Here is a 24,548-nt window from a genome sequence, read left to right on the forward strand (position 1 = left end):
CAAAGGGCTTACTAATATCTGAAAAAAGGAGATAAAATTAGCAAAGATACAAAACGAACAGCAGGTAGCAACAGAAAGCAAAACAAATCCCAAAAAGTTTTTTAATTATCTAAATGCTAAAAAACCTAGGTCTGAACAGGTTGGGCCCCCTAAATAATGGTAAAAGGGGGGGGCGGGAGGTCACTGAAGATAAGGAAAAGGCAGAGTTCCTAAATAGTTTTTTTTAGCTCTGTATATACAAAAGATGAGAAAGAAGCTGATATCTGTGGTGCTGGAGCTGTTAGTACATCCAATGATATACTCAATTGGCTAACTGTAGATATGGTCCAAGAGAAGTTAAATAGGGTAAATGTGAACAAGGCTCCGGGTCCAGATGGATTACACCAAAGAGTGCTTAAAGAGCTCAGTTCAGTCATTGCTGTGCCCTTGTTTATAATTTTTAAAGATTCTCTAGGTACTGGTACAGTGCCAAGTGATTGGCACAAGGCAAACGTGGTGCCCATATTCAAAAAAGGATCAAGATCTTCCGCAGGTAATTATAGACCAGTTAGTTTAACTTCTGTTGTGGGAAAAATGTTTGAAGGACTCTTAAGGGACTATATACAGGAGTATGTGACTATATAAATAATATTATAAGTGATAACCAGTTTACCAAGGACAGAAGTTGTGAGACTAACCTGATTTTGTTTTTATGAGGAGGTGAGTAGTAGCCTGGAAAGAGGGGTGGCTGTGGATGTAGTCTTCGTGGATTTTGCAAAGGCTTTTGATACTGTCCCTCATAAACGCTTAATAGGTAAAGTAAGGTCTATTGGCTTGGAAAGTATAGTTTGTAGTTGGATTGAAAACTGGCTGAAAGACCATGTCCAGAGAGTTGTGGTCAATGATTCCTATTCAGAATGGTCCCAGGTTATAAGTGGTGTACCCCAAGGTTCAGTGCTGGGCCCTTTACTATTTAATTTATTTATTAATATATTGAGGATGGGATTAATAGCATCATATCTATTTTTGCCGATGACACTAAGCTGTGTAGAACTGTACAGTCTATGGAAGATGTCCACACACTACAAGCTGACTTGAACACTCTGAGTGATTGGGCATCAACTTGGCAAATGAGGTTCAATGTGGACAAATGTAAAGTTATGCATCTTGGTGGTAATAATCTCTGTGCTTCATATGTCCTAGGTGATGTAGCACTGGGAGAGTCACTTATAGAGAAGGATTTGGGTGTCTTTGTGGATGGTAGATTAAATTACAGCATACAATGTCAATCAGCTGCTTCTAAGGCCACCAGGATATTGTCATGCATTAAATGAGGCAGGGACTCGCGGGGTAGGGATGTAATATTTCCATTTTACAAAGCGGCCTCATCTGGAATATGCAGTTCAGTTTTGGGCACCAGTCTATACAAAGGATGCACTGCAGCTGGAAAAAGTACAGAGGAGAGCGACTAAACTGGTAAGGGGCATGGAAGGTTTTGGTTATGAAAAAAGATTAAAAAAAATTAATTTATTTAGTCTTAAGAAGAGACGTCTAAGGGGGGACATGATTAACCTATACAAATATATAAATTGGCTATACAAAAATACAGTGAAAAGCCGTTCCATGTAAAATGCGCTCAAAAGATATGGGGGCACTGGAGAGGAAAAAGTTAAGTCTTCAGAAGCGTCAAAGCTTCTTTACTGTAAGAACTGTGAAGCTGTGGGATAGACTTCCTCAGGACGTGGTCACAGCAGGAACAGTAGACAGTTTCACAAAGGGTTTAGACAAATTCTTAAAAGTAAACACATTAATGCTTATGAAAATGTGTAGAAATCTGAGTCTCAATTCCTTTTGGGATTCGCATCCCCACATATCCCTTGGTTGAACTTGATGGATGGATGTCTTTTTTTCAACCGTATTAACTATGTAAAAGAATGAAATCATAAATTCAGAACATGGAAATGAAAATATGTTGACAAACCCTCGGATCAGGGTAAATTCACATTCTTTGTAAGTGCCATCACCGGGTTCTTTAATATGGTCTTGAACAGGTGTACTTTATACATGTCCTATAGCAGCAATACAGTTTTTTTTTTTTTCATAATCTGCATTTAGGGTTATGCCCAGGATCGATTTCATACACCAGCTCTTTTGCCTTGCTCTGTAACTTCTTTGACCATTGTCTAACAGGAGAAGAAAATATGTTTTAGAAAAAAACATTTCTATTCACGTGTGGTGTTTGTACAGTAAATGAGCAAAATTGCCTTTAACTCTTCTAGCAAAATAAAAAAATTTGTGAACTTTGTATTTGTAGAACAAAATTATGGCATAAAATTTTGTTGCAAAATAAACCAACCAATCGTTGGGATAAAGTTCCAAAAAAAAGTGTCTAGCCTTGCATCATCATCTAGCCTGAGCCTGTCCAATTTTATGCCATCTACAGAATTCATAAAACTGACCCATTTATCTACAATACCACCCAGTTGACTGCACTAATAGAATCAAAACGAATAGCAATAAAATTGATGTTTTGCAGACTTACCTTCTCTTTCTAAGTACATATATAAATGCGGCACATAAGCCTGTCAATATGATAGTCACAGCTACAATGCAGTATAGCCATTTGTGGTCAAGTTCAAAATGGGGTTCTGGAAGGAAAAACAAAACCAAAATCAATTATTGGTAAAAATTATTGGTAATATTAATTATTGGGCTCCAAAAAGCTAAACTTATTGAGGGTGTGTCATCATTTCAATTAGTCCTTATATCAAAAAATCTATCAAAAGTTTGAGCAAAACATGTTCTGAATGTAACTCTCTTTTAAAGGCCTAAAAAATAACAGGTCCAGTCCAATGCAGCTTTTAGTTGCTAGGAAAGGTTGAGGAGAAGGTTCCAGTGGGAACATATTTTGCTCACTTCCATATGGTGGAATACTGTTATACATATAATATCCGCTCCATAAACATGCACATTAAGATTGTTCGAGTGTTCAGTGGGGAGAAGTAGAATATAAGCCACTTCTAGACACTTTTGACGGTGGCTTGGACATGTTTAAATCTAACATATATATTTCCCTTGACATCTTCTATCAGGAGGCCCTCACACATTAAATTGTTGCCAAATCCTGACAAAATCCAAAGGATCCATCAACATAAATGTATTAATGGCCTATCCTTAGGTCGTCATTGTGTAATCATTGTGTAATCAATGGAGTCTTCCCCTGGAGACTCATCAGGAGAACCACACAGGGCTCGAGCCCCATCAACAGATTTTGACATAAGTGCATATGTACAGCTGATACCGTTTAGACTTATTTAAGTTTATCGAATGACAAGCCAACAAAAATATGAAAAGCATCTAAACAACATTGTAGTCAAATGCCTATTAATTGCTTCTAAACTGGAATGATTTCCATTACTGTAAAGAGACCAATAAGTTATGTTTGATCATTAAAACAACTCTTTCAGCTTAATTATGTTTATCTCTATTGTCTCTTAAGCTTTTCACCAGAAAACATTTGTGGAATTACTCCTTGGGGAGATGGAATTGGCTGAGTCATTTATATATTTTCTCTGAGAAAGTACACACATCGGTATATGTGATTTATATAAGATATATCTGTCAACTGTGAAAAAATACTAAAAAGTTACTGTGTTGCTACAAGAATCTCAAGCTCTGTCATTAGGGAAACCACCATATAGTTGACCATAATTAAGTTCATAAATGAAATATCACTTAGATTATTCCACTCCATGGGACTGCTGGTGATAACAGTGCTGCATTCATCTATCCATGTCAGCCCCATAGACTGGCGGGGCATGAACTTGACAGCTGCTCAATTCAAATGAGGGCACATGGGACCTGATTCTGTTGATTGGTGGTTGGACCCCCAGCTATCTAACACCTATCACTTATCCTGTGGATAAGTAATACATTTCAGGCTAAAACAAAATTCTGTGATCCATAATGGGACTTCTCTTTTTTTTGAAACACCACAGCAAGCGCTGGACTGGATGGAGCAAAGGGATATTTGAAATCGTGCATTATTATGATTGAAATGTTGGAGGGGGGATGGAGCGGGGGGGGGGAGATTGGCTAGAGGTTAGAGGTTCGCTGATTGGGCGGATCAATAGAGAGGGGGGATGAGGGAGAAAGGGGAGGGGGGAAAGGGAACCCACCTTGCATGTAGGGGCGTTTGTTTTTTTTTGTTTTTTTCTTTGGTTTGTCCCGTGTCTGTTTCCGTAGTACTGAAGGATGGCCACTAGAATTGTAACTTGGAATGTTAGAGGGCTTGGGGAAAGGGTCAAAAGGCAAGCTATTATGGATGCATTAAAAAGATACCTTCCAGCAGTTATTTGTTTAGTAGAAACTCATCTCACTAAAGAAACTGTGTCCCGCTTGACAACGGGATGGTATTCTCAATCTTACCATTCCACTTTTAGCAGCTACTCTAGGGGCGTTTCAGTGCTGATTCATAATTCTGTGGACTTTATCCTTATAGAATCTTACATAGATGATCAGGGCAGATTTATCTTTCTTTATGGTAAGCTGCATGGGCATAGTTATATTCTTGCCTTTTTCTATATACCTCCGCCTTTTTCAATGTACCCACTGACCCAGTTGATGCTTTTTTCTGAAAGGAGGCCAGAATGCCGGCTAGTCCTGATGGGGGACTTCAATGCGGTTATGGACCCGAACAGAGATAGATTCACATTAGACGTAGATCGAGGGAGGAATTTATGTAATTCACCGTTGCCACAGTTTTGCTCGGAGGTTGGAGTGGTGGATATATGGGAACATCTTGGCGGAGGAAAGAGAGTATACTCTTGTGTTAGCGGGGGTGGTAGAGCAATGTCTAGGATTGATTTAGCATTTACTAATGAGAGCAACTTGTGTAATATCAGGAAGATACGATATGGGGTAAGAACAGTCTCGGACCACTCGCCCGTACTGGTTGAGGTCTGCATTGGGGAGAATAAGGATAATAGGGGGCTAGGATTTAAGCTGAATCCATACTGGCTTACTATTATGGATAACCCTCAGCCTATTAAACTATTGATATCCTCCTTTTGGGAGGTGAACTTCCCCTCTGCTGACATCAATATAGTATGGGACGCCCTGAAAGCATATCTGAGGGGGGTGTTTATAAGTGAGATTGCTGCAGCAAAGAGAACATTTAAGAAAAAAGAGGAGGAACTGGTCAAGGTTGCTGCAGACACAAGTGAACGATTTACCAGTCAACCTTCCGAGTATAACAGGGAAGAGATGCAGAAGGCCAGTTGTTCTTTGGAGAAATATATAATAGAGAAAGCAAACCATAGAGTATTCTTTAAGGGTTTAAAATATTTTTCGGAGTCCGGACGCCCTGGTAAGCTTCTAGCCAGGATAATTACACAACAAGATAAGAAAAATCAATCTATTGTCTCGATTCGTAACACAGCGGGGGAAATTATAACAGACCCAGAAGGAATTAGAGATGCCTTTTTAAAATATTTCTCTCATATATATAGCTCCTCTCCTGGCTTGTCATCTGATCTGGCGACGCAGTTCTTGAAGAAGATTCCACTTCCTACTTTAAGTGAAGCCCAAATAGAGTATCTGGAAGAGGAGTTGTCTCTTTCGGAGCTCCAGGAGGCCTTGGGGTCTATCTCGGGGAACTCGTCGCCAGGGATTGATGGCCTTCCATACGAGGTTTACCGCAAATACAGCGATGTGATTCTCCCTCAGCTACTAGAGGTTTTTTCCCAAGCAATACAGGGAGGGGGTTTACCCTGCTCTATGATGGAAGCTCTTATTGTTCTAATTCCCAAAAAGGATAAAGACCCTATAGAAATGAGTTCCTATAGACCAATTTCTTTACTAAATACTGACGCTAAGCTACTATCAAAAGTTTTGGCTAGGAGGCTTTCGCGGGTTATGTCCACTATTATCCACCCAGATCAAAACGGCTTTATGCCAAAGAGAGGCACCCATCATAATTTGCATAGGTTATTTATGAATATTCAATCACCGGGGTGTGGTTCCCGCTCCATCCTGTCGCTGGATGCTACTAAAGCCTTCGACAGGGTGGAGTGGATTTTTCTCTGGGAGGTGATGAAAAAAATGGGATTTGGTCCGAGATTTATGTCAATGGTGCAGTTATTATATGGCTCTCCAGTTGCCAGGATTAGGATCAATGATACGATCTCTGAGAGTTTTTCCCTAGGAAGAGGTACCCGTCAAGGATGTCCTCTTTCCCCCCTCTTGTTTAACATTTATATTGAACCCTTAGCAGTTAGCATTAGGCAAGACTTGCAGGTGTCCGGCTTTGGTATAATGGGAAAGCATGATCGTGTATCCCTCTACGCAGATGACATCTTGGTTTTTGTCCATCAAACAGAAACCACTCTCCCTCGAATAATGGATTTGGTAGGTTCTTTTTCTGCTCCGTCTGGTCTGCAGATTAATTGGGAGAAGACTGTTCTCCTCCCTATAGATGAGCTGCGAGGCGACTGGGACAACCAGCTAACAATTTCCGATTCAATAAAATACCTGGGGATTTCAGTCTCTGCCGAACCTCAGGAATTCTTACAACTCAATTTGATTCCCCTTTTGAAAAAGCTGAGGCTAAAAATTAAGATATGGCAAAAAATCCTGCCCGCAAGAGCGGATAGAATCTCTCTAATAAAAATGGTAGTGCTGCCCCAGGTTCTTTATGTCCTGCGCAACTCGCCTGTATGGATCACGGACAAGTATTTTAGATTGATAGAGCGGATGATTAATGATCTATTATGGGGGAGGAAGCGCGTGAGACTGAAGGCACTCTATTTTTCTATGCCCTATAATCAGGGAGGTCTTAACCTCCCTTATTTTAAGGGCTATTTTGTGGCCTCTCAACTTTGTTTTTTTAATGATTGGGAAAGTAGCCATTTCTACAACAGAGTGGTGAAAGACTCAGGTTTTTCGGATTTTTTTACTGTATTGGAGTCCGATTATTTAGCAAACCCACAGACTGGGTATACACTTTTTTGCAGAATGGCTATAAAGACGTGGTTAGTTATAAGGAGCTGGTGTGGAGTCAAGGCATCACTTATTTGTACTCCACTGTGGCATAACTCAAAGCTCTTGGAGTTAGGGGACTTGCGTTGTTGCCAGTATTGGAGGACTAAGAATGTTCAGTACTTATATCAGGTGGTCAGCGGCGGACAAATCCTGTCTCTGACGGAGCTAAGGCAAAGATCAAACCTGGGCGAGGTGGCTTGGTATGCATACTTTCAATTGAGGTCAGCACTTTCTACTACTTTGAATAGTCACCTTTTTTCTATAGATACCCCGCAATTCTTACATGATTTATTCTGTAAAAAAACTGTCACGAGAATTAAAATATCACATTGTTATAGACACTTAATGAAAGAATTTTTTTTGGGTGTTCTTTCTCCAGGACAAAGATCCTGGTCTTCTGTACTTTTAGATATGGGTCCCCCAGATTGGGAGAATATAGGGGAAAGTTTAAAATCCGTTTCACACAACTTTAATCACACTGTTGTACAATTTAATATTTTGCACAAAATATATGTGACACCTAGGTGGTTATATAGGAGAGGACTTAGAGCCTCCTCTGACTGCCCACGCTGTGGCAATTCCGAGGCAGATCATTTACATTTGTTTTGGGATTGCCCAATGGTGAGCAGCTATTGGAGATCGGTCCAAATTAATTTGGCTCGTAAACTCAATATTGATGTCCCTTTGTCCCCCAGGATATGGGTCCTGGGAGATTTATCAGAGGTTAATTACCAGCCTATAAAACGCCAACTATTGATCAAGGTAATGTTTTTGGCCAGGCTTCTCATTTCCAGATTATGGTTTTGCTCTTCTGCTCCAGACTGCAACCACTGGTTAAGCTTGGTCGAGAAAGTGAAAAGTTACGAGAGGATTTTGTATAAACAAAGAGGATCCTATCTAAAGTGGGGCAAATTGTGGGCAGAGTGGGACAAGCCTAAATAATTTTTTTTTTTTTTTTTTTTTTTTTTTTTTTCCCCCTGCAAGGTGGGGGGGGGGGTTTGGTGGGGTGGGCTGGGGAGGATCCTATTAGTCCGGCCCCTTCTATATGAATCATAAATAGTTAAGGAGGTGAAGCTGCATTTGGGTACTGGAGTATCTCTAGGAATGCTGGGGGATGGCGGTACCTTCCGGCATTAAACTATGATTTTTAATCGAACCACACTACCGTGCCGGTTATGGGTGGGGACCCGGAGCCCGGGATATTGGGCAGCCCGGCGACTGGGTGTGCCCTGGGACGCGGCTCTCTCTGTCAGACATGCGGCTCGACTTCAGGCAGGGATATGACACACGTTGTATGGGCACCAAGAGGTGTTTTCTCAGCGGGACAGAGCCGGTTTTAGGTAGTGCTCATGTTTACATCTTCCCTAACTGCCGGTGATCACCGAGTGATACTCAAGTTGAGTCCCTTTATATGTGAGACACTAAGGTGGATATATGTGTGGTACGGTTAAGGCGGGCATTAAACTCCTAAACTAACTATATGGGGATGAGGCAGCAAAATATGTAAGAGTTTTCTTTTCCATTGCGAAAGAAGACTGCTGGACCCCCAAACTTGTTTCATGAAATGCTTGCGATCAAAGATTGCAGTAGGCCCGCTACGTACGGTTAATGTGAGTATCGGATGAATGGTGATATGGCTGTCAATCCTGTCAATTTCTTGCCCATGATCGGGGGAGAGAGCGCGGGGCACATGCTCGCTCCCCGGGGGCCGCCCGGGCTGCGGGCCCCTTACCCTTTTTTTTTCCCCCTGTATAGACAACAACATGTCAAGTGGGATGTTTTGTGTGTTTGTTTTGCCGTATTAGGCTGTGGATGACGGACGTATCCCGCATTTCCCCCAGCAAGGGAGATCTCCATTTGTATTCTTGATGTCTCCATAAGCATGGATACTTGTATGAAATTGTTCTTAATCATGTTGCAAATTACAAATTTCACGGACTGTAGGATTTTATAATATTATAATAAAAAAAATAAAAAAATAAAAAATTTTGTTGTTAATAAGTGTCCAAAGTAGTAAAGAGATATACTTTAAAGAAATTAAACATTTCTCAAAGGCAGCTTGCTGACAGTTCCAGGAACAAGTCTATACAAAATAGGAAACAGTATGCTGGCAAAGCTGTTCCCATTTCACTTTTGCACCCCAGACAAAGGGCTTGTGAGCCTAAAACATTGCCTATTAATTGTATTTTTGGGGACATTGGATTCCCAGTAAAACTAAATGCATGATGATTACTTTTGAGTATAATTTATTTTTAGGTAGATGGTTAGGTGGTCCAGAACTATCAGCCTGAGGCTCTACTCTAACAGCATAGTGGTGACATTGACAAATATCATGCAAACAATTGTATGGCTCCTTAATTCAAAGTTCATGTATTACCTTCCCAACATGTCTCTGGGCTCCAGTCACTCCAGTATCCGTCATTAGCACAATACATGTTTGTTTTTGCTCGGACACGTAGGCAAGGTTCAGGTGTCTCAGATTTCGTAAAACTATATCTCTTTTCTCTCTGCTTGGCAACAGTCTAGAAAGGTAAAGATTACAATGTTATCATTAACATTTAGGGATAAAAAGTATAATAATCCAATTTAACTTTCCTTAGGCTAGCGGAGTAGGTAAATTTTTTGCATTTGTATTTTTTTTTCTATATTGGGAAAACCATTTGAGCCTTGTTCAAACAAATACAAGAGCATTTACATTCTATAGAACAAAGGAGCCGCAAGATTCATTCAACATGTGAGGGAGATTCATGGGACTGATATCACCATTCTCAGGCTAAGAAAGGGTATTTGTACCTGAGGATTATCAAAATGTATACTGTATATGTATTCAGGGAAGCGACTGTAATGGTGCAAGGTTGCTGTACAATCTGGATGCTTATGCCTGGGTAACGGAATGTCTTCTCCAACCTATAAGGGGGTTCTACTATTGTTAATGGCTTAGGCTACTTTCACACTTGCATTTGGTGCGGATCGGTCATGGATCTGCAAAAACGCTTCAGCTCAGATAATACAACCGCATGCATCTGTTCAAAACGGATCCGTTGGTATTATCTGTAACATAGCCAAAACAGATCCGTCTTGAACACCATTGAAAGTCAATGGGGGACGGATCTTTTTTCTATTGTGTCAGAGAAAACGGATCCTTCCCCATTGACTTACAATGTGTGCCAGGACGGATCAGTTTAGCTGCGCTTCATCAGGCGGACAGCAAAACGCTGCAGGCAGCCTCCAGAGCGGAATGGAGATGGAACAGAGGCAAACTGATGCATTCTGAGCGGATCCTTTTCCATTCAGAATGCATTAGGGCAAAACTGATCCGTTTTGGACCGCTTGTGAGAGCCCTGAACGGATCTCACAAACGGAAACCAAAACGCCAGTGGGAAAGTAGCCTTAGTGATAGTAGGGCGGGGCTGGTATAGATTATGTACTGGGGCCAATTATTACGCATTATATATAATACAAACCTGCCACATGTTCATTTGGTTTTTAGACTGAATCTCATACTGCAAACAATGTGCAGGAATTTTACCCTTGGGTTCCTTCCAGTCTAAGGCAAAGTCATCAGATGAGGCCATAGTCATTGTCAAATTTTCTGGAATATCAGGTTTACCTATAAAAACATCACATTTGGGATTTGTAGAATTTCACAGATTTACTGAGCAAACAAAGGCATATTAACTGAAATTTTCTACTGACATGTCGCTTAATATATGTATTAACAGAAATGCCAGTTACACCAATCAGCCAGTAAAACCACAGATCAGCCAGTAAAACCACATTAATCCCCTGTCTCATCCGGCAGTATAGTGCTCTGCTATGATGACTATGACGCAGAAGATCATAAGGTCTGGTGAAGCTGGAACTGTATCTCGGCTCTGCACCTACTGTTCCAAGCTGTCCACATCCATTACTTTCGTACTGTTAGTTCTGTTGCTCCCCTGGGAACTTTTATGAAGTACTCTCAGTGGACATTATTAACTGAAGTGTAAGTGGGCTCCATTTATATTTGTTTGCAATATGAAGTACTTTAGCTCCTCCTGTAGAAAGGATGGATCCTCTGTAGAGGCAGGCCGTTTGGTTCCTGCTCTTCTGCTAGGCTCTAACTATCTGAGCTGGAGGGGCAAAGCTTCAGAACATGTGGCACAGATCCAAGATAATTGAATAACGTCTACTGTGCAGGCATGCAGTAAATATTGCAAGAAGTGGTGAATGTGGTAACACAATGTGGCCGTCGCTTCCTCTAGATCCTCTCCAGCAGGGAAATAAAGCCTCTTTTAGAGTCTCTCTTTACTTAGTACAAAATATTACTTTTGGCACATCCAGCAATATTAATTACAAAGTACAGATTGTCTGGCTTGATATTCATCTGGCTTAGAGTTGGTTTAGGTGATGGGTGTCTGAGCCATAGTCCCTCACCTTACAGTGGGCTCTGTTAAGATGTTTTTTGCTGTCAAGTCACACTGAGGATTTCTGATCTTACTGGAGCCTTGATCTCACAGTAGAATTGCTTATGGTTCCTAGGAGTAGGAGCTCTCACATAGCCTTCCTCTCTCTTCCCTGTCAAAACTGGAACTCCCCTCCTTGCAGGAAGCATGACCAGCCTACTTCTACCAAGAGGTGAGGAACAAGGTGGTTAGCCCTGCTCCTGCCAATCATTCACTACCACTACTCCTCTGCTGGAATACACAGCCAAAACAATAAAATATATAACAATACACAATACATAACGATGTATGTTGCAAATACCCGCAGGTCTGGGGTACTGCCTTTTATACCTTTTTATTGTAGTTCTATACAATTTTATACACCTGCCCCCCCCCCCCCCCCCCCAAAAATTTTTTTAATAATAATGAGTTTTGGTGTAAACATGTCCCTGTTGTTTGCTTCTCTCTTACCTATATTCTGCAGCTGAAAAATAAAGTAAGATGGTCTTATTGGGTCCATGCCTTGCATTCCGGTGACACGGATAAACAGGTCTGAGAAAAGCTGAAATTCTTCTTTTCCAAAACCACACCCCGTGTTTATTTCATTCAGTGTTGTATAGTTTGCACAGGTCTTCTTCTGAGACATTCCATCTTGCCTTTAAAAAAAGAAAAGAACACCAAGAACTTTCTAAATTCTGTAAGAGTCAAGTGTTTATTAGTAAAGCACCAATGAGTCAGTCTCTCATTCTCATCATTTTCCATCCTCAGGATAGGTCATCAGTATCTGATCAGCAGGCTCCGAGACCAGTGCTGCTTCCTCACAGCTTACCAAGTACAGGGCCATCATTGTATGGAGTCTGTGCTTAGTATCGCAGCTCAGCCCCATTCACTTCAAAGGGACTAAGCTGCGCCTAGGCCATGTGACTGGGTAAGCCGCTGGAAGGCCATAGCTCTCACAGGAACACGGCGGCCTTCTGACAGTACCAGCACCGATTGGATTGTGTCAGACTGTTCAGGAACACACACCCCAATTAGTAACACCCATCTGGAACTTAATTGAAAACTGCTGGCAATTCATTCATAACTTCAGGACTAATTAAGGATGAAAAGATATTAGAATTATAAGAATAGATATATCCGAATTGTTATTACATGGTAGTAGTTACTAAAAACAGACATGTCAGGAGAGGTGATAGGTTGTTTTTGATTGCATGTGTCATATTTAGAGATAAGCGAATTTCATATTTTGAAATTCGTTTGTGCTTTGTTTGGTGGTAAAAGCAGAATTGCGTTATGGATCCCGTCATAATAGAAGTCCGTTATTCATTCTGTCTTAATAGAAGTCTATGGCCTGCATAACGGATCTGTCCCGTTTCCGTTATGCAGTTATCCTTGCCTCCCACTCTTTATTTTTCTGTTTACATAGCTGTATGATTGTTTGTTTTTTTGCAGGACCAATTGTACTTTCTAATGGCACCATTTAATATTACATACAATGTAGTGGGAAGCTGGAAAAAATTCCAAATGGGGTGGAATTGTAAAAAAAACACAATTCTGCCATCTGAGAGGTTAAATGTCTGCAATCGACATTATCACTGTTTGCGGACATTAGCCCCGGATGTCTGCTGGGTGAAACAGAGCGGAGCAGGTGCCATCTTTAAAGACTCTACTGTCAACATATAAAGTCGTATGCTGATAGGGAAGTGGTTGAATAAAAAATGCTTTTATAAGTCAAAAAAATGTAAAAGTCAAAAATGCACATAAGTGGTACTACTTTATCCTTAAAAGGATTGTCTAGCTTTTTTTTTAAACTTGCACACCAGCCAGCTCACCTGCTCTCCACTGCTTTGTTTCAACTCCCTGGTTCTTCTCACTGGTCATCGGTAACCGTATGTCAACTTCCACACTGATGGAGACCCAACGACAGCTGTGTGGCCAAGCAGCATAAGAACCAGTAGTGAAGTGACGCTTGGGGACATTGGTTGTGCTGCACATGTGAACCAGTCCATCCGGAAGATCAGCAAAGGGAGCCAAAATGGAGTGGAGGGCAGCAGGTACAGCTGACTGGGGTGCAGATTTAAAACAATATGCTGCAGTAGTACCAATTATGTGTACTTTTTTATTTTATTTTTTTACATTTGTTGACATACTAAAGCACTTTTAATGGTAAAATCAGCAGGGTGAGATGACTTTACTATTATGTGCAGCATATATATGACCCCTCTTTAATGTGGACCTGTCAGCACTATCAACCCCTATTAAATCTGCAGCAACCCAGTAGGGAGGGTGGAGAGGACAGAACTAGTAGCACAGAGGGTAATGTGGTGCAAGGGTGTTAATACAACAAATCCACTCTACTTTATTGAGGTTATTTTGTAGGTGGTTTGCACAAGCATTGTACACATCCAATGCAGTCTTGACAATGAGCATATGCAATTCCCTAGGCTGTGTATGGAAGGTGAAGCTACATCCCTTTCTTACAGTCTTCACAATCTTATCTTTCCCGGCCTAAGGAGTCCCCTGTCTCTATCTCTGGGTATTTAGATACCCCAGTATCCTCAGTGGAATACAGTCTCTGAGCAGTATATCCTTTCTGTCTCTTTTGTTATAGTGAGTAGCCTGAAGCTTATCGCTCTACCACATGCAGACATGTCTGTAGCCTCTATGTAAGTGCATTTCCTTTCTCTGACAAATGTCTACAATCCTCTTTAGTGAAAAAAAGGGGGGTCAGTCAGCACATCCCAAAGCGCAGGGGCACGTTGCTATGGCTGAGAACAAGACTGTTAGACAAAAGTTACAATGCAACAGCTCACTGCAAACCAAATAGAGTACAAAATTGCATCATAATTGCAAATGCTACACTAATAAGTTAGAGATGCTTGGCAAATCATTTTGTACAAAATTATTTGAGCCCGTCTGCCACACGTCAAGGCAATCTCTAGTTAGACGGGTTCCTAACACTAAATTTACCTGTTATGTGCCATGGCGGATATCACACAATTCAGAAAGTGCAGGCTCCACATGCATGCTGGATCCGCCTGAATTTCTGTCATTTACGGTGCCAAAATGGCCTCCATTATATCCACAAAAAGCGGTTACCAGCATGCATGCCGGGCCCACTCCACACCACCCCTGGTGCAACTAGGTCACCAAGGACTGCAATGAGAGTCCACACACTATCTCTCTCCTGGTGCCAGATGGCTTCAGTGAGTGAGGGGGAGCAGGCCAAGCTAGCGAGTGGGCCCGGCATGCATGCTGGCAACCGCTTTTCGTGGATATAATGGAGGCCATTTTGGCACCGTAAATGACAGAAATTCAGATGCAATTTTGTACTTTATTTGGTTTGCAGTGAGCTGTTGCATTGTAACTTTTGTCTAACAATCCCCTTTAGTAACTGCTAAACATTCTCTAAGATCTCCTTCTTTTAAGAACTGGCACATAAATTGTCACTTTGATACTTATAATCCACAGGGTAAAGGATTCCCTGGCTCAGCATTGCTCCCCTTGCTGATGGCGGCTCCCACTAGACTCATTACACTTCAGCCGCTAAAGAACCTTCTACTCCATTTACAACCTTTAGAACATACAATGCATGAAATACAGTGACATTAACGCTGTAGTCACTTACAGTGGGGACACTGTAAACTGTTACGGTACATATGGGGTGCAAATGTAAAAAATAAAAATAAAAAAAATCTGAACAACCACTTTAATAACCCGTACTATAAAAAGAATGCATCACTTATCCCCCATAGTAAACACTGTAAATAAATTTCGAACAATGTCCAAATTAAAAAAAAATGTATCCTGCAGAATCATGGTTGCCAAATGTCAAAAATTTCCAGGGACTTTCTCAGGTTTTCAAAGACAGTCTTGGCAAATTAGGGCTGACCTGTGCCAACAATGGGAGGGGGGTGATGTTAAACTCACCCAAAATGGACGTTTCCAGGCAGTGTTGGAATTTCCCATGCTGCCAGTTTTATTGATGCCTATTGGATTATTTATCTTTGGTCCCCTAATGAACCAGCTCGCATGACACTGGGGAAATGTGTCGGGACAAGCATTCATCACAGTAGGTGACAGCAAGGGCTTAGCCACCGAGGGGCAGGGGTAGTGTTTTGAGGGATTCATCAGGGAAAGACTCCCCCCCCCCCCCCCACACACACACTCCCGACCTCACTTCTCATTTGCCAAAGCATCCAAGCCCTTGGTCTTCAAAATTGTAAGTTGTTGCATCTTTAATTACTTGGATGATACTATCCTTGATCACGTCCAAAGTAAGGCTCTGCTTTTCTTATGTGGCACAATATGTTATCAAATATTTTATACATTGTGGGGTATTTTAATATCGAGAAGTAAAAGTTAAGTTTTATATGAAAAGTTATTTTCTCAGTGATAGTTGGAATTTCCCAGGAGCAGTTTTCAATATCCCAATTTTTACCAACTTAAATGTTTGTAAGTATGCAGCGTTCATGCCTGACTGCTGCTTCATTCACTCAGGGGACTCCAAAGTTCTTGTGATAAGTGAGGGTTCCAGTAGTAGGACTAGCACTGGTAAGATGAATCTCCTGTTCTGTGGATACATGGTAAGTTATTGCATTGGGATAAACCCCATAAAGCCTAGAAGAGTTTTTTGGGGGGATTACTATGATTTTTAACAGTTATGCTCATATAGTTGCTTTTTTGGTTTCAATATGGACTCTCCTGAGTCCTGACCAGTTCTCACTCCTTTCCATACGGTAAGTAGCACTTCCTATTGATGTATCTAACAAAATCCATGATGTACTTCTCCTTTCACTGCCAAAGCTCCAGCATCGCCACTAACAACCTCAAGCTACTTTTACCCAGCTAGTTACATAGACACTCCCCTATCACTGTCCATGGACATAACATCACAGGAAATACATGGTCATGTGACCACAGCCCAGAACAGAAGATAGTAGCAATAAAAATAAAAGAAATATATTACAAAATTACAAAAGAATGTTGATACAAAACATAAAACCCCTTTAAGGGTAGAAGCCACTGAGGTATTTGCCAGTATGACAAACCCCCTAGTCCTATCATGCATTTTCTCATTCGTCTCCTGTCTTTTCTGTTCTTGCATTGATATTGCACCACATTGCTAATTCCTTGCTGTATTGCATATTATTTCTGTGCAGTTTTTTTCATTTGCTTTCAGTATGAATTCATCACAATTTTCTAGATATAAGACTTCTGTTACTCAATAGTATAAACATCTTGGTTTACTTTTAGTGGATGAAATTCTAAAGTATTTTAATTGTGTCTAGGTGGTATGTTGTGAAGATACATACAGTAGATCTGTGTTACAGACTCCTATTGGATTATTTGTAGTTTTAAGTTGTACGGATGACACCCAGATTTTTACTTACTAAAAGGAATCTTCGCTTGGGGTCAGAAGAGAAAGACTCAAATACCAAATCAAGTCATGTGTTCTTTTTCTTTTACCCCCTAGACCAAATTTTAGGATTTGGAACATCGCAGACAACATGGTTAGATCCCTGTTTAGGGAATCATACAAAAAGTCTACCTTGACAAAGTTTTCACACAGAAAGTACATTAGAAAATGTTACAACTTTTCATTATACAGAGAAAAACCTTTATTTGCTGAAACTGAAATACCCCTTTATTCCAAACTGTAAATATAATAAGCTCACCAGTACTGTAGCTCGTAGTTGCTGTTGCTGCCAAGTACTCCTGCCTTCCATTCACATTTCAGGGTTTCAAATTTATCATTGATGCACATAAAATCTTTAACTTTTGATTCAGCAGCTCCTGCAATCAATAAGGAAAAAATAAAGTTGCATGTTGATTTTAAGTCAGTATAGTGCTGAACTAAAGTATTTTTGTAACATTAAAGGGGTTGTGCAAGAGCTAAAAAAAAAAACTGGCAGAAAAATATGTAATAAAAACAAAATTAACATAACTCAGCAATAAAGCATTATATCCTATGATTTATTATATGCCAACAGCAGTGACTCGATGGCACATGATCGCTGGTCATAGCTGAGTTTTAGAAAGTCACCTAAGTGTTAAAGGGATACTGCCATCAAAAATTTTCTCCCAAATTAAAAACATATATTTTTAAATAAAAACAGGTTTTTCTGGATATCATTTTTTGAAGTCGCTCCTGTCCTGGCTCTTAACTTCCTCCTTTACTTGGACTTTGACAGACAGCCTGTCTTCACTTTCTCAGTCAGACCATTCACTCTGATGAGAGAGGAAATTAAATGAGTGACTCAATTACGTCATGACACTTTAGAAATAATAAGTGCAATGCTCTTCTGTGGGCATCTCTATCTAGGACAATCGGGAGGCCAACAGAGCTGCCATACTGTTTTATCATAATTCTACAATCTACTACTCTACCAGCTAACATCTTCCCTTCGCAGCAACAGTAAACTAAATCATGGTTTATCTATCTATAAATGAGTTGTATCTCTTTGCACTGACTTCTACAGGAGGATATTTTAGATTTAATTATACAGTATTGCTAAAATGAAAAAATTGCAAACATTTAAAAATTCGTTTTGTGTGAATATTGAGTAAAAAAAATACCACTTTCTGATGGAAGTGTGCAATTAAGATTGTGTTTGACAAGTCTGTTGATGAAAGAAGCCCATCAGCTGACAAATGAGCTTTTGTTTGTTTACCGGCTGATCAGCTGTGAGATAATATGTGTGAGGAATATGGAGTATGATTTCATTCCTGCCATATACTCCAGGAGAGGGCAGAGGAAATCAAGCTCCACAGGGGGGCCCTGCTTCAAAGCGCAACCAAGATAGCAGAGATCAGAGAACTCCACAGGAGTTCCTGGCCAAGCAGGATTTCACACCTCCATTCAGTCTTCAGGTGGTCTAAGCCATTCCCCAGTTCAATCCAAACTAGCAGACAGTATGGAACCGGCAATTTATAAGGAATTATGAATCGTCCGTCCATCCCAGGCATAATTCGGTTATCTTTTTGCGATCCTGGGGCAAAGCCAAACATCCACATTGTCGTGGCTTGATGCTAGGATGTCCAGGAGGGGAGATATACATATCTCCCCACAGAAACCAAATAACGGTACTATGTTTGGACTTTACTTGTAGACGGAACCCAGGCGGATCTGTTGGTCCCAGAACCATCCCCCTGTGACGTGATGTCCTGGAGCTATGAACCCTAAAGGGTTTTGTGGGTCATTGAGCTGCCAGGATCAGCAGGAAGGGGGGGACCACTCCCAGAGGCCGGGAGGGGCGGGGCCGGCTACAGGTTAAAAGGCTTGTGCCAGCAAGCGGGCGTGTCTTTTTCTGAAAGGGGGTCACATCGTGCAAATGTGTTTGGAGAGACCAGGAAACAGCTGAAATCACTGCCCTCCATGTGAATACAGGAAAGGAACATTCATCTACCTGGTAACTGACCTGTGCTCTGTGTAATCCTGTTTGTACCATATTACCTGTATTTGTAACCTCAGACACTGTATATATTCTGCGTGTTTAGTGTTATATCTAGTGTGCCCTTAAGGCGATTAAATATATAATTTAATCTTGTGCTGTCTTGTATCTCGAACACGAATCTCCACGTCCGTGTTTCGGCCTAGTTATAAACCACCGCGGGTTGGTTTCTCACCCTATATAATCCTGTTAGCGGACCGGGCTTATATCAAATGAGAAGCTGGTGGCAGATTACCCGGGCTGAGAAAGCGGCAGTGAAAAGGCTCTCTCAGCTTGTTGACTCTCTGTGCCCGCTTGGACAGGAGGTGTCTGTGTAAACTGTACCAAGCTGACCTTACATGCTCCTCCAGGATGGCGTAACATCACGTCTTGGTAACCAGGGACCACACCACGTCTCTTGAGCTCGACGTAGTTGACGTCAAGCGGGCACGAGGGGAGGTATCCGTTACAATATGGGTCAGTTATCAGAACACTTGTTTCCGATAATCGGCTCAAAAACTGTGTGGTCTAATAGGGCCCTATATTACCAGAATTTCATAGATCATCCTTAGACACAGTTATCTGACACAGACATGAGATATCCTTTTACCTTGTAAAGACTCTTGGAAGTTTACATCTACCCATTCGCTCCATGCTTCATTTTCTTCTGTACATGGGCCTTTCAAGTATGTTCTCATTTTTATGACAACATTCTTCCCAAGATCAAAGGCTTCTCTGTATGTTTGATGCTTTGTCCTAACTGACTTTGTATAAAGGAAAATAAATAAAACAAATTGGTATTCTATTAAAACATTGCACAATTAGAAGCGCTTTTCTATTTGTTAACTAGTACCTATAGTAAATAATAAAAACTTCCAACGTTTTTTTGTGAAGTCTTTCCCTTCAGTTGTTTTTTTTTACAGATTTTTACTTCTAATTCGCTAAAGACCCCTTTACACAGGTCAACTGAGCAAGCAATCATCAGGAATGATGCCTTTGGCCCTGATATAATTGTCTGCTCATCGAAGGAGGTGAGAGCTGCATTTACATGCAGCAATCACCTCCACTGTATGGAGACAAGCTATTGCCAGAGAGAGTCTAGTTATCGTCACTATCTCTAAAAGTCTCATAGCTCAAATTACACTTTAAACTTTGTTATTAACTGCTAGACAATGCTTGTATCGGTACCAAGGCTGTTGGCATCACAGATGACTATCTCTCCAGCCTGCCAAGACTGTTATAATCACAAGACTGTGTTAACTAGAAAGTTTCCTCTTTATACACACAAGTCACTGGTTATTCCCTCTTTTAGTAAGAAATGCATGGTATTTTAGATCTATCGCGTCTCTCTCCTTTTTACCACCTGAAATATTCAAATGTTTAGTTTTTTTTATCTGAACCTATATATTCATAAAACTGAAAGATTATCTGCTTACATATTAGAACAAGATTCACAAATCAAATGCTTATTGCTTAGCAAAAATAAAGGGAGTTTTATCCGAAATATGTCATTGGACCTTTTCTAGGTAGCAATAACCCATATAGTTTTGAGGACTGCCTGCCAAGGGGCTTCTCTTACAACAAACTCTTGATGAGGCCCCATACATTCTCTTGATTATAAGCATAAAATGCACTGAGGCATTTTTCCAAATCCCATGCTGTGTGTCATGTTCAACATATTGAAACAATTTACAAAAGCGCTTCTCTGTTATTTTTCTTTTAGCAGTTTGGCATTTAGAGGCAAATTCAATCAGCACTTACATACAGCATACGTATAAGAGGCTTTCACAACAATAACGGTCAACTTACTACATAGTAAACTATATGTTAAAGTTATATTCTAGTTTCCACAAATAAGTATTATTCTTTGTATAATGAAAAGTGATGCCATTTTCCAATATACGTCCGTTATTGTCCTCATTGTTTTCAAAATCTCTGCTTACTGTCATACAATTAGATTCTTCTATATTTACATGTCCCGTCATTTTCTTCCCCTTACGTTTTTTCCTGTATGATTGCCCAACAGCGTATGATGAGTTCTCAGTGTAACACCCAGAAAACCTGAGCCAGCTTGTTATTTTATTAACAGGTGTATTTTGTTTAAAACTGACATATGAAAAGCCTTAGGCCCCTTTCACACGGGCGAGTTTTCCGTGCGGGTGCGATGCGTGCGGTGAACGCATTGCACCCGCACTGAATCCTGACCCATTCATTTCTATGGGGCTGTGCACACGAGCGGTGATTTTCACGCATCACTTGTGCGTTGCGTGAAAATCGCAGCATGCTCCTCTTTGTGCGTTTTTCACGTAACGCAGGCCCTATAGAAATGAATGGGGTTGCGTGAAAATCGCATGCATCCGCAAGCAAGTGCGGATGCGGTGTGATTTTCACGCATGGGTTCTAGGTGACAGTCTATTCACTGTATTATTTTCCCTTATAACATGGTTATAAGGGAAAATAATAGCATTCTGAATACAGAATGCTTTGTATAATAGTGCTGGAGGGGTTAAAAATAATAAAAAAGTTAACTCACCTTCTCCTCTTGTTAGCGCAGATGCCGGTCTGTTCTTTATCTGTGGGCTAAAGGACCTTTGATGACGTCAGATCACATGCTCCATCACCATGGTGATGGACCATGTGATTGGAGCATGTGATCTGACGTCACCTCAGGTCATTCAGTCCACAGCTAAAGAACAGAGTGGAATCTGCGCGAACAAGAGGAGAAGGTGAGTTAACTTTTTTATTATTTTTAACCCTTCCAGCACTATTATACTAAGCATTCTGTAGTCAGAATGCTATTATTTTCCCTTATAACCATGTTATAAGGGAAAATAATACAATCTTCAGAACATCAATCCCAAGCCCGAACTTCTGTGAAGAAGTTCGGGTCTGGGTACCAAACATGCGCGATTTTTCTCACGCAAGTGCAAAACGCATGACAATGTTTTGCACTCGCGCGGAAAAATCGCGCATTTTCCCGCAACGCACCCGCCTCTTATCCGGGCAAAAAACATGACGCCCGTGTGAAAGAGGCCTTAGGCTGGGTTCACATCACGTTTTTGCCTTACATTTAAAGTATACATAAGGCTACTTTCACACTAGCGTTCGATCGGATCCGTTCTGAACGGATCCGATCATAATAATGCAGACGGAGGCTCCGTTCAGAACGGATCCGTCTGCATTATTTTGGCATATAAAAGCTAAGTGTGAAAATAGCCTCGGACGGATCCGTCCAGACTTTCAATGTAAAGTTAATGGGGGACGGATCCGCTTGAAGATTGAGCCATATTGTGGCATCTTCAAACGGATCCGTCCCCATTGACTTACATTGTAAGTCTGGACGGATCCGCACGCCTTCGCACGGCCAGGCGGACACCCGAACGCTGCAAGCAGCGTTCAGCTGTCCGCCTGTCCGTGCGGAGGCGAGCGGAGCGGAGGCTGAACGCCGCCAGACTGATGCAGTCTGAGCGGATCCGCATCCATTCAGACTGCATCAGGGCTGGACGGAAGCGTTCGGGTCCGCTCGTGAGCCCCTTCAAACGGAGCTCACGAGCGGACAGCCGAACGCTAGTGTGAAAGTAGCCTTAAACGTATACATTAAACGGATGCTTTAGATCAATGTCATACAGTAGCACCCATCATCCTAGAGTTCATTGTAAAAAAAAAAAAAACTATACATTAACGTATACATTTTTACTGGACTTAATACGTCTGCTCTGTTTGGTGATCCATATTTGCTACCTTACCTTCCATCTTTTTTCATTGATGACCTGATGGGTTAATTCATACCATACAGAACAATCACTTGCATTCTTCATAGAAGCTGGAGGTTGCCAGGTTACTTGTAATATTCCTAAATTGCCAAGGTCCTCAATCTGTATATTAGAAGGTGGGTCAACTAGAAGCAAGAATATTGTAGACTTTTATTACGAATCAGCACTTTTGTCCTCCTGATGTTATGTTAGAGATTACAATTGAAGATTTTTAATTCTCAGGGGTATTGCTTTTTCTTGTGGAGAGTACCACAAGAAAAAGCAGGCAATGCTCTTTGGGAAAAAGAATGCAGATTAGTTCTCTTTCAAGGAAATTAAATCTATGTAATATCACCTAAAGGAGGCAGCTACCCTATAGTCAATGTCCATCCTTGTAAAAGGCCTTTCAACATGACTAAAGATATTAGCCAAACCAAGATCCTTCCCCAAAAGACACCCATGTTCATGGACAGTATTGATGGACAAACATCGGCCGGGACGTTTCGCGTTCAAATGTTCCAAACCGCGTCACTTTAATGGCAGGCGAACCTGAAAAACCTTTAGGTCATATTTTCAGCCACCAAATACTTACTAGAAGTGCACAAATAGTCCCACAACATGGACAGTGACATACCAGAGGGGAATCAATGTCAAAATCTCCCACAAAATATATGTATTTTAATCAGGGGCTATTTGTATGCATTTTAAAGGGAAGCTCTTAAAAATGTGCCGTACTGGAGCCTAGAAAAATTTTATTTTAGGCCACGGGAGTACAGGTCCCAAAAATTAGGCATTCGCCTGACAGAAAAGAACAAGTGATTATGTGGATTGAGGTATATTAAACGGTCAGTGGATAAAAAATGTACTGTAGGCCAGTGGAGTACAGGCCCCCAAAGTTAGGCATTCATCTGACAGAAAATAACAAGTGATTATATGGCTGAAGGTATATTAGGCGGTCACTGAATAACAATTTTATTGTAGGCTAATACAGGCCCCAAAAATTAGGCATTCACTTGACATAAAAGAACAAATGATTAGGTGGCTGGAGGTATATTAAACGGTCAGTGGATAAAAAATGTACTGTAGGCCAGTGGAGTACAGGCCCCCAAAGTTAGGCATTCATCTGACAGAAAATAACAAGTGATTATATGGCTGAAGGTACATTAGGCGGTCACTGAATAACAATTTTACTGTAGGCCAGTACAGGCCCCAAAAATTAGGCATTCACCTGACAGAAAAGAAGTAGTGATTAAGTGTCTGGAGGTATATTAGGCGGTCAGTGGATACATTTTTTACTGTAGGCCACTGGAGTAGAGGCCCCAAAAATTAGGCATTCACCTGACAGAAAAGGCCTTTTATGCCGCTGTATATACATAAGACAGGGATAATTCTTTGTTCTGGGTGGTGGTGAATGTGTAAGCTGGCATGAGGAAAATTAATTACACGTGGTAGTCACAAGTGTTGAATGATCCATGCCTCATTCATTTTTAAAAATGTGAGGTAGCCCGCACGATCAATGTTCATTCCAGATGGGGAAAAAATGACGAATATTCTAAAAAACAAATATATAGCACTATATTCAATATAGTTCTACATATTAGTTTTTTAGAATATTCGTCATTTTTTTTTTCTTCTGAAGTCATGATTCCTCCCTGCTTAAGTTGCTTGTGGGCCACTGACTCATTGGCCCACAAGCAAGAAGCAGGGAGGAATCATGTGTTCAGATAGAAAAAATGATGAATATTCTAAAAACAAATATATAGTACTATATTCTATAGTGCTATATATTCGTTTTTGAACCCCACCTGTATTGATAGCGTAATAATCACATATTACACACTAATCACCTTGCCGATTTTTGGGTAAAAAAAATAATGTAGAATATAACGAATATTAAAATTTGCGAATATTCTACAAAA

The 24,548-nt window shown here is 40.8% G+C and overlaps 1 protein-coding gene across 1 annotated transcript in view; it reads right to left on the bottom strand.

The window, feature by feature from the left end:
- Nucleotides 1-1,977: 1,977 nt before the first annotated feature.
- IL13RA2 (interleukin 13 receptor subunit alpha 2) overlaps nt 1,978-24,548 on the bottom strand; it is a 31,425-nt gene continuing 8,854 nt past the window's right edge. The window contains exons 3-10 of the mRNA XM_044306261.1: nt 22,624-22,775; nt 19,488-19,641; nt 17,123-17,240; nt 11,916-12,100; nt 10,485-10,630; nt 9,398-9,542; nt 2,522-2,627; nt 1,978-2,162 (exon numbers count right to left, since the gene is read on the bottom strand). Of these exons, the coding sequence (XP_044162196.1) occupies nt 2,078-2,162; nt 2,522-2,627; nt 9,398-9,542; nt 10,485-10,630; nt 11,916-12,100; nt 17,123-17,240; nt 19,488-19,641; nt 22,624-22,775 (1,091 nt within the window). The 3' untranslated portion in view covers nt 1,978-2,077. The remainder of the gene's footprint in view (nt 2,163-2,521; nt 2,628-9,397; nt 9,543-10,484; nt 10,631-11,915; nt 12,101-17,122; nt 17,241-19,487; nt 19,642-22,623; nt 22,776-24,548) is intronic.

The sequence above is a fragment of the Bufo gargarizans genome, chromosome 9, assembly GCF_014858855.1.
Source record: "Bufo gargarizans isolate SCDJY-AF-19 chromosome 9, ASM1485885v1, whole genome shotgun sequence".
NCBI lineage: Eukaryota > Metazoa > Chordata > Amphibia > Anura > Bufonidae > Bufo > Bufo gargarizans.